We start from the raw sequence: 11385 nt of genomic DNA, 5'->3' as shown, positions 1-11385 counted from the left end.
AGGTTAAGAGAGGTTTAATGTCTATTTATTTTATATTTTACTTAATTTACATTTATTTTCTAAATATTTTAATTGATTTTCATTTTTTTGCAAAAATATGATTACATTGTTGGAAATATTCATTATGTACATTATTTCCTATTGAATTTTTTTTTTCCCTTTTCACAATACAAACTTCCGCCTAAACATGTCCCTGAAACGAAATAATTTTGTACACTGTAATTATAAAGGCATGGACTGTTTGCTTCAAACTTTCCTCACTGATCTCCACAGTCGTGCTGTTCTGGATGGTGGGTGCTAACTGATCTCTCCAAGCACTTACACTCATTATGCACTGAAAATAATAACGACACAAGGGAAATTATTACAGGACTTTCACACACCGTGCTTTCACCTCTTGCCTTGTTCTTAAACTTATGAACCGCCGCTCCTGTTTGCCAAATACGCGGAAACAGCGACTGCTCGCAGAAATCACGGTGGAGTGATAATCAAGATCGTTTACGGAAAAGGAAAACAAAAAGTTGAGATTACAGCTGCTGTAATTGCTGTACATATTCTACCACTTTTATTCTCCGCGTTCTGATTTCTGCGCGAATGTTTTCTGTTTATTCGGAGTGAGGCGCGGTAAAACAGCAGCTGTCTCAGTGCTCAGGTATTGGACTGAGCAGTGTGTGGCATCTGTTCTTTTTGTTAAGGCTTTGAAAACCCAGCACCAGCCCCACACACACACACACACACACACACACACACACACGACTCTGCAGAGAAGCTGGATGTGGTTTTATAAAACTCCCTGTCCTGGATATAGAAAAAAATAAGCATGTTTTTTTACATATTATTTTAAAGAAAAGAAAAAAAAAGAAGCTTAAATCGCAAAAGCGAGCATTATTCCTGGTCGAACCCCTCACACACACACACACACACACACACACACACTCCTCCTCTCCTTGTCGTGTGATTGTCTACGTTTGGGTTAATTAAAATGAAAGATAGAACGCTTTGTGAATCAGCCTGCAAGAGCCAGATCAGCACTTCCATGCTGTTCCTAATGACTGGAAGTGCACTAGTGCTGAGAGAGAGAGAAATCTGGGGATGTGTGTGTGAGTGTGTGTGAGGAAGCAGGCAATGTGAGTGGAATTTTAATCGGAGGCTCAGAGCTGGTTAAATATCAGCGCGGAGAGAGTGACAGCTAGCAGAAAGATCCCCACAGCTAGTCTTTGTATGTGTGTGTGTGTGCGTGTGTGTTCAGGTATTATCTCTATCAAATAAAAATAATATGACATTAAGGGACAAAGAAGATGAGAAAAAAGGCCGAAGCAGAGAGAGAGAGAGAGAGAGAGAGCATAATCTATTGCAGTACCTATTCACTGTCGCACTGTGTACTGTATGCATGGAGTTATTTTAAAGCTTTTATACATTCTGGAATACAAATTCATAGATTTTGTATCCACACAAACACAAGCAGACCACCGCGCTCACATCATGTGCCTCCTTTCATGTGAAATTGTGTTAAAAATTGGACATAATAATCATTTCTGGTACAGAAAGAGAAAAAAAAAAGGACAAAGACAAATGTTTGTGAAAAGCAGACCATTCGAACTATACATGCTTTTTAAACATCACGTTTAAGATTATAATGACCTGCATTCTTCTGGGAGACACTAGATTTTCAAGTGTGTCCTGATCATTAAGCCACAGGGGCATTAGAGCCTGGAGGCTTGGTGAGGAGACCTTGTGGTGCAGTTGGCATTCCAGCGCCCTAGGAGTTCCCAAACGTCTTCGAATGGGGTTAAACCCAGGGTACTCATGTTCTTTTACTCCAACCTCGATTAACCATGTGTCCACAAAGTTTATGTGGTATACAGAAGCGTTGTAGTAGTGCCTGTGCCTCTTAGCTCCAGTGAAGGAAATTATAAAGCTACAACAAAGCATTCAATACAACTGGTGCAACCGTTTGGTGATAAACCACATACGGGTGTGATGATCAGATCAATCCCTGCTGTCCGTCATCACCCAAACGATGATGGGTTCCCTGTTGTGTCTGGTTCCTCTCAAGGTTACTTTCTATTGCGATCCCAGGGATTTTTTTGTCTTGTATCCTACCCCATTGCCAAATTTTGTTTGGTTAACATTTGCAGCCCTGCTCCATGTCACCCCATCCACCCACTTCCCAATAGCAGATATGCTAACAATATTCATACAAAGTTGTGAAACACACTGCACTAGCTGCACACAAATCAAAGCCATGAAAACAACACCATCCCAGATTATTCACATAACCTGCAGGTTTAGTCTTTGGGCAAATGGGGCTTAAAATCTCACCTGAGCCTAACAGAATACATCAAGGTGGCCACCAGGGATGGGAGTCACCAGAGACCATCCGATACCATATTATCATGATCGCGATTATTGTGCCGATACGAAGTTGCGATTTTTTAAAATAATCCTGATTTTAGATTTTGTTACAATTCTAAACACACTTAGCAAATAATGCTCTCCAACCACACAGGATGCTGGACTGCCTGCCAGTGTGTGAACAGCCTAGTGCCACCTGTAGGATTATAGAGGAACTGCAACATTTTACCAACACAAACATATATAAATTAAAAATTCATTTTAAAAATTGATTTTTGGAGTCAGTTTGGCGATACATGAATTGCCACACAAAATAATCTCAATATGGGATTGAATCGATTTTTTCCCCCTAAATCTTATATTGTAAATGAAGACATCATTTCATTCTAAACAGTATAGAAGTGAAAGGTAAAACTGTGTGCCATAATAAATTGCACACAATGCTTCGAACCAACACACACAAAATCATCGGTGACCACAAGATTAGACTCTTGATTGCAGGAGCCACATTGAATGATTGCAGCAACTGGTTGTAAAGGCCTGCTTGTATCTCCAAGTATGCTGATGAAACACCTCATAGTCAAGCCATCTTTAGCATGACCACAACCTCAACAGATACCAGGATTGAAAATAATTAGGAATGATCGGGAACAGTGAATATAGTGGATGATTGTTCTCCTCCTTTGTTTTTGTTCTTTTTCATAGTGTTCCCAAATGTAAATCCTGAGCTATAACAATGTTTGATAAATAATATAGATTTTTTTTAAATAGAAGTGTGTGAATGAGTGCATGCATGTTTGTGCATGATGTACCATGAGGAACTTGTTATACTGTACAGCTTGTGAAGAGAGGCATGGTACACAACCATCGAAGAGCATTTGTCTTCTGACCTCGTGCCACCCTAATGATTGAACTATTTGACTGTTACAATATCCAAGTGGTGATGGCACATGGGGGCCAGTAAGAAAAGCGTGAGGGTTTGATGGGTGTCCACATGCCCCCACCCCCAGTGACACCACAGTGCCCTGCAGTGAAATGGTAATTGTCCATCTCTGTAATAAGTTATTGTATCCAAGTAGACCCCTTTTGTTAGAAGCACTTTGGGGTAATATTGTATGAACCTGATGAATTGTTTAGGCTGTTTTGATGTTCAAGAGCTTTTTTTCCCCTTTTCTGTCTGTAGTCCGTCATCCATAGCGAGCTCAAACACTGCAATGCGTATGTGGAGGTTAGATTCAATGCTCTGAATTGCCTGCTCCTTGATGGGGGCACATAGGAGCCAGTCATCCAAAAATGGCATACTGGCCATCGGGGAGGACAAAGCCACTTTCATAGATCTTGAGGACGCCCACTAGAAAGAGTAAAGGGTAGCTCTTTGAATTGGAATGCCTTTTTGCTTTATCCAGGTCTGCTTTGAAACCTCAATTTCTAAGTTGCTCAAGTTGCAAGAGTGTATATTGTGTGTGCTTTTAATAACAAAGAGCTTAATGTCTGTACTGTATATATACCTGAATCAGAAAAATGTGCTTTGTGCACAGATGATGCATGTACCGCACATGATCACACGACTGCAACAATGACTGTTCTACTTTTCCATATTAAAAAAAAATTCACCTCCTCTTGGTTAACAACTTTCTCAAACATATGTATCTTTGGATTTCATAATCTCCATGCTCCTATTTTTGGGATGTTCGCACAACAAAAGTTAATGAAGCCTCCTAGCAAGTCACTGCATCAGCTGATCTGCTCATCTAAATGTTCTATATTTTTGGGTTTTCTTTAGAGATTTACATGTATTCCATCAGGAAAGAAGCTGTTATGGATTCCTACTTCAGTTTAAGCTTGAAAACTGAATCTGCTAATCAGAAGACAAAGCTTTTTTTTTTTACATTGTTTGAAGTCTTTAACTGAGTTTATAAAGTGGGGCAAAAAAAGTATTTAGTCAGCCACCAACTGTGCAAGTTCTCCCACTTAAAAAGATGAGAGAGGCCTGTAATTTTCATTATAGGTATACCTCAACTATGCGAGACAAATACGATAAAAAATCTGAAAATCGCATTGTAGGATTTTTAAAGAATTTATTTGCAAATTATGGTGAAAAATAATATTTGGTCACCTACAAACAAGCAAGATTTCTGGCTCTCACAGACCTGTAACTTCTTTAAGAGGCTCCTCTGTCCTCCACTCGTTACCTGTATTAATGGCATCTGCTATGAGTATAAAAGACACCTGTCCACAACCTGAAAGAGTCACACTCCAAACTCCACTATGGCCAAGACCAAAGAGCTTTTAAAGGACACCAGAAACAAAATTGTAGACCTGCACCAGGCTGGGAAGACTGAATCCGCAACAGGAGAAGAAATCAACTGTGGAAGCAATTATTAGAAAATGGAAGACTGATACAGTAGATCCCTCGATCTGGAGATCTCACCCCATCGGGTCAAAAGGATCACAAGAACCAAGTCCAAGCTCGTCTGATGTTTGCTAGAGAGCATTTGGATGATCCAGAAGAGGATTGGGAGAATGTCATATGGTCAGATGAAACCAAAATAGAACTTCGTGTTTGGAGGAGAAAGAACGCTGAGTTGCATCTAAAAAACACCATACCTACTGTGAAGCATGGGAGTGGAAACATCATGCTTTGGGGCTGTTTTTCTGCAAAGGGACCAGGACGACTAAAAAATGGGCATGTATCGTGAGATTTTAAGTGAAAACCTCCTTCCATCAGCAAGGGCATTGAAGATGAAACGGGGGTCGGGTTTTTAGCAGGACAAAGATCCCAAACACACCGCCCAGATCTCAACCCCATAGAAAATCTTTGGAGGGAGTTGTAAGTCTGTGTTGCCCAGCGACAGCCCCAAAACATCACTGCTCTGGAGGTGATCTGCATGGAGGAATGGGCCAAAATACCAGCAACAGTGTGTGAAAACCTTGTGAAGACTTACAGAAAACGTTTGATTTCTGTCATTGCCAACAAAGGGTATATAACAAAGTATTGAGATGAAATTTTGTTATTAACCAAATACTTATTTTTCACCATAATTTGCAAATAAATTCTTTAAAAATCCTACAATGTGATTTTCTGGATATTTTTCCTTATTTTTTGTCTTATAGTTGAGGTATACCCATGATGAAAATTACAGGCCTCTCTCATTTTTTTAAGTGGGAGAACTTGCACAATTGGTGGCTGACTAAATACTTTTTTTCCCACTCTATTTCCAAAGACATGATTAGAGTGTGTGCAGTTTATTGATATCTGTGTAATCCAGTAGTTAGCTAGCATCGTGTAAAAGCTTGTAGTGTTGCATCGTTCTGATTTCACAAGAGAAGCATTACACGAGTACATGCACATACGAGGGGTGTTCAAGTCAAACGGGGATTTAAAATGAAATTTCTTGTGAACAGAGAAACAAAACCGTTTGACATTTACACAAGACTTTAAGCACAATACGGTGATGAGACTCTTAGCTGCAGTAAAATATTTCAACGGTGCAAACGATTTAAAGAAGTCCATACGTCCGTGAGTGATGATCCCGGCCCAGGTGACTCTGAGCCCACTAGAGGCGTTCCAGTGAATATTCATCAGGATTACACTATCCTTAAAAATCGACGGGTAACTTGTTGCTAAGTAGCTTGCGGAAGAGACGCATCTGTCTGTGGGAACCGTACACAATCTTTCACCAAGCATCATTACCACGTTACAGCAACTCAGCCATTTTCACATGTTAAAGGAGATCCTGGGAGGCTAGAGTTTCTGACTGGAAGCAGGCAGTCCAACCATGGCTCTGTACTGAGAAAACGTGATGGTATCCAAGCTCTAGTGAAACGCTGGGATGAGTGCATTAGTGTAGCAGGAGTTATTACAGAGAAATAAAAAAAGTTTTTACGCACATACAGTAACTCTGTTCTGTTTAATCAAAAGTCCCAGTTTTACTTAAACGTTTCAAATTTACCCAAGCATACAGTATCGCCTATCCTCTTCCATTCCTTTTAAAGCTCTTGTCATTAGTCGAGTCAACAACAGAGAGAGTCGATTATATAAGCAGCATCCGACTAGTGCATCGCTCACCTTGTGACCGTACAGTACAGTGAGGATACTTCTGGAATGAACATTTTACAGCTCTGCAGTAAAGCAGCACAGAGAATGTGTGTCCAGACAAGTTCCTAACATACTGCACCATGATCACACGTTCTGCTTTTACATATTATCGAAGGCTGTTACATTATTCTTGTTCTTTTCTTCTTGACTCATGAAAAAAATAAAAATACCGTCACAGCAGGAGCAGAAACATTTAAACCATCTGTTATAGACTGCTGCATCGAGAGAGTTGAAATCCACACAGTAATATAGACCAGGCCGAGTGGGTGTACAGTACAGTACAGTGTGTGTGTGTCTGTGTGTGTGTGTGTGTGTGCAAGCCTGTGAGGCCGTCATTACACTTTTCACCTCCTTAGAACAAAGCTTGTTGTGTGTGTGCTGCTCCAGTCTTGCTGTATTCTCTCCTCAGAAAAAGGTGGTGGAGCAGTTGAGGAGAGATCTGCTGGTGAAGCAGGATTCGGCAGAGATCAGGCTCCAGACACACACGCAGCTCCCTCTACAGGGTGACGGCAAAACTACCACGCTGATCTCCAACCACTCCAACCAGAACCAGAGCTCTCTTCCTCCAGCTCACCTCAATACTCCACAAGTAGTCGTCTTTCTCTCTCTCTTTATTTATTTATTTATTATCTTACTGAAATATAGAAGTAGTAACACTTAATCATGTATAGTACTTTTTCTTGCTTAGCTCATTTTCTGCATGTTTAAGTGTGTATCCTCTAGTTTTGACGTATTATGTGCTTGTACATCTGGATAACAATTTTTTTTTCTTTCTCTCTAGAACTCAGTGAGTGTGACTCCAGTCATTGCCACTAAGACTCTACCTCTGATGCTGAGAGCTGCCACACCCACCACTCCCATTGCCATGATGCCTACGCCCACCATCGCCATGGTTACCACCCTCACCAATACGCCCCGCCCCAGCCTTCCAAACTCAGATCCGCAGAATTCCCCAGCGGGTCTTCAGACGGTCAGCAAGCCAGCCAGTCAGGGACCGGAGCCTGTGCGGATTGTTCCCAAAAACACAATTGTTGTAAGTAAACAACAGTGAGAGGTTTACTGATATAAATGAGAGGGTGGCATTTTTTTTACAGACAGGGAAGTCAACAGGATTAGTTTTCAATACGTTTTAATTTTTTTTGTTCAGATCTCTCTAGATATCCACTGTCGCCTTGTTACCGCTGAGGTCCAGGATATATATAAAAAAATATATACCAGGGTATGAATTCCATGTCCCAAGGTACAAGACAGTAGTTGCCTTGAATGTCCTACAAATTTCAGAGGCACCACGACATTTTTGAAGTTCAAACAGGGAGACCGAGGCAATCACGAGGAAGGGCAGGAAGGCATTTTAACGCATCACAACATTTTAACCAGACAACTTACAATTTAAGGGATGATTTATAATCCTTCTTGTCATCCTCTAGATTGAGGAGAATAATATATAGAGAAATAATGCATTGTAACGCCACAGTGATCAAATATAGTGAACAAACTTTAAAGTAAGAAATAATATAAAAAATAGTGAGAAAAATCGGAATATAGTGGGGAAATATACATATATGACTCAGTTCATCAACAAATTACAATATTGCACAATCATAACCCAAGTAAATACAAAATGCAGACGATTTCATTTATTAAGGCAAAAAAAGCCATCCAAACATACCTATAACCCTATGTAAAAATGTAATTGCCTCCATAAACCTAATAACTGGTTGTGCCACTATTCCAAGTTTTTTTATTTGTGGATAATAGCTCTCACCGTGATTCGCCTTAGTAATGGCTTTTGTAACCCGTTTCAGACTGATACATGTCAGTTACTTTGTTTCTTTTGTTTTAGATGATTCAGCGTGCTTCAGTATATCAGACTCTATTTAAGTGATTTCTTGATTCAATAGGTCTGGCAGTAATCAGGCCTGGGTGTGGCAAGTGAAAATTAACTCAGCTTTCCAAAAATCCCCGTTCATTCATGAATTACCATGGGGCAATTACTTTTTCACACTGGGCCAGGCGGGGTTGGACAGCTTTTTTTCCCCATAATAACTGAAATTTCGTTATTTAAAAACTGCATTTTGTTTCTAAGTGGTTATCTTTGTGTGATGTTAAAATTTGTCTGATGATCCCAATCAATTAAGTCTGATGAATAAAACGAGGCAAGCTGTACAGTATCTTGCAGTTTTTGCAAGTACAACTGTCTGGCATTTTGATTTATTAAATATTAAAAATGTTATGCTTTTTTTTTGTAATTCTGACCTGGAAAAGCTGAATGATTTGTGCATTTAGCTGCAGAATTTAATAATTATGCCTCTTTTCATTCTTAGGCCCATTTGGCATTGTGTACATTTGTATGACGCACACACACGGGGGACATGCAAATTAGGCCCTGTGCCAGGCTGATGTATGTATAAAGCCGGAGCAGTGTGTTGTGGCAGGTTGAGTGTTCACCACACAGCAAGACAGAACCAGTGATTAGTGACTTAACTGTGCCGGTATCCGAATATATATTCTGTTCATTTTGATGATATAAAAAAATGCCCCCCTCAAGGCAGCGTAAGAAAACAGCACATTTTTGTCTCTGTGGCTTTTGAAATTAATCGCGGCAACTGGTACTGGTCAAGACTCGACAGCAAAATGCCGCCGTGAAGTTTGCACTCTGCAAATACTGCCAGAAACGGAGCCATATCTTTACTTAGTGTGCAGTCCTGGCTTTTAATTTCACACTGCGTGTGACTCATTGGCACTCTGCCAGTCTCAGCTCCTAAATTTGTCCCGTCCACCAGACAGACGACCGAGCTTCTCTACTGCGAGTTTGTTCCCATGGAAACCGTTCAGTCCCCGTCCCCGCCGGCATGACGAGCCTGTTGAGCAGGGGCTTGCAAACTTTTAGCAACCAGGCACTTGGTAACTGTAAAATAAAATCACAAACATTCAGCTCATCATTTCAATACGTTCAGTATTTTTACATTTCTGCAGTTTCGGCCATTTTGCCCTGAACATTAATTCTGTAAACAAGATAACAACTGTAATAATACAGATAATAATTTGTAAGTTATGATTTCAGCTCTGTAACCCCTGGCTTCCCAGACCGCACTTTGAGAAGCGCTGATGTAAATATTGTGTTACTGTTATGGTTATAAATGTGTGTATCTTTCTTCCTCGAAATTGATGTTTCTGCTTTTTACAGTCTATCAAAAGCAGCATTTCTGTCATTCAGACTTTCCCAGAGGCACATGGTTCTTGTAATTGCAGATAATGCTGTGAGAGTGAGCGAGACGTCTCTCTGCTGTCTCTGATTCCTCCTTCAGTACAGTTCTTCAGTTCGCCTCAGCATGCTCTACCTTTTTGCTTGGTGCTTTTGTCCCTTTTTTTTACGGTGGTGGTTGAGATTTTTTTTTTCCCCAGTTAATGTTGGGTAGAATTACCCGTACTGTACCATTTACATCTGATATAAATAGTAAAACACATTAATTTTGAATGAAAGAGAAACCATTTGCAAAGGGTGCACTTCCACCCCCTACTGGTCTTTAGGTGTCTATTATTCTGTGTTGCACAGAAGTGAATTAGAACAGAGAAATAAATGAACATGTATATCTGTATACTGTTATAGAAAATATTGAATTAAATTTTTGCAGAGCGTTTATTTATTTCCAGTTGGTCAGCTCATGATTGCTCTCGGCCAAAACACAGCATTGGTGCAGATTATACATATTGTACAGAAAGTGTGTGTGGCCAAAGAAGCAACTTAGGAAGTTTATGCAACATAGTCTCGTCTCCCTAAAAATGTGAAGTTGCTAATAACTTCAGCTGTTCTGGAGAGATTATTTGATATGTTCCCCAAAAACAGCCATTTGGCCAAAATAATAATTAAAAATGCTAACAATTCATATTTCTTTATGAGTATTGATGGTAAAATTGGTAAAAACCTTTAGAAGCAAATGATCTGTTGAGATGAATTAAAACATTCTGTGCAAAATTAAGGATTTTTTCCCAAAAATCTAATTTATTACATTTAAAATTTATGTTGTAATATCTTAACAATTTTGCTTTTTAGACTAATACACTTTTTCAGATTTACAGTATGTCTTTTCATGTGAAATCTGAATTGGCCAAGTTTCATCTAAATGACAATCATTGAAAGATTAAAATTTTGAAAAGTTACAGACACTACACCTACAGTAGGTGAGACACTTTTTAGCACCAATACCAGGTTTTGCCCGTCTGTATTAAAATCCTTTTATTTAGCTTACTATACATTATATACAGAAATATCATACATAAATAGCTCACTTTGTTACAGACACGTATTTGACCATTTAATTTGACCATCTTCGTCTATCCTCTGCATATTTTTTTGTATTTGCTGAATGTGTTAAAACCAGCAATGTTTGGCTCTGTGGAGTTCATTTAGCATACATCACTTAAATGGGTGCTGTTATGCAAAATCCACTTTTGTGTCATTGTAGACCTACAGATGGTTTACCTGTGTTTGTGCGTGTGTGTGTGTGTGTGTGTGTGTGTGTGTATACAAACAAAAACATGAGAAAAAAAAATCCCCTGCTTTTTGTGATTTTTTTTCCCCATTTTTTGTATTCGCCAGAGTTTAAACTAGATCTTCTACTCTGACCTCATATAAGAAAAGCTCCTTCTCCAGATGCTGATGTAGTGCACACCTGAGGGAGTGAAATAGGAGAGTTTGCGGTATGAAAAGGGCATTATTAGAGAAGTTTTTCAGCTGTACCATTAACACACACACACACTTTGGAGGATCTCTGAGATCTACGTTAACTTGTTAAATACGTAGTACCTCATGCGACCTTTAAGGCATACAATATGTAACCCATTCTGTGGAAACCCAGCTTAAGCTGATTCACAAAATAAGCATGTAGAATAAACAAGTAACTTTACAAACTGTACTGACTTTTCAACCT

At 39.5% G+C, this 11385-nt stretch overlaps 1 protein-coding gene across 1 annotated transcript in view; it reads left to right on the top strand.

The window, feature by feature from the left end:
- The window catches only part of phf21aa (PHD finger protein 21Aa), a 49742-nt gene that overhangs the window by 25708 nt on the left and 12649 nt on the right, over positions 1-11385 (top strand). The window contains exons 6-7 of the mRNA XM_053493130.1: positions 6864-7043; positions 7236-7487. Coding sequence (XP_053349105.1) covers positions 6864-7043; positions 7236-7487 — 432 coding nt within the window. The remainder of the gene's footprint in view (positions 1-6863; positions 7044-7235; positions 7488-11385) is intronic.

This window comes from Clarias gariepinus, chromosome 3 (genome assembly GCF_024256425.1).
Source record: "Clarias gariepinus isolate MV-2021 ecotype Netherlands chromosome 3, CGAR_prim_01v2, whole genome shotgun sequence".
Lineage (NCBI taxonomy): Eukaryota > Metazoa > Chordata > Actinopteri > Siluriformes > Clariidae > Clarias > Clarias gariepinus.
Note: the sequence above shows the minus strand (reverse complement) of the source record. Positions and strands in the feature narration are given on the sequence as shown.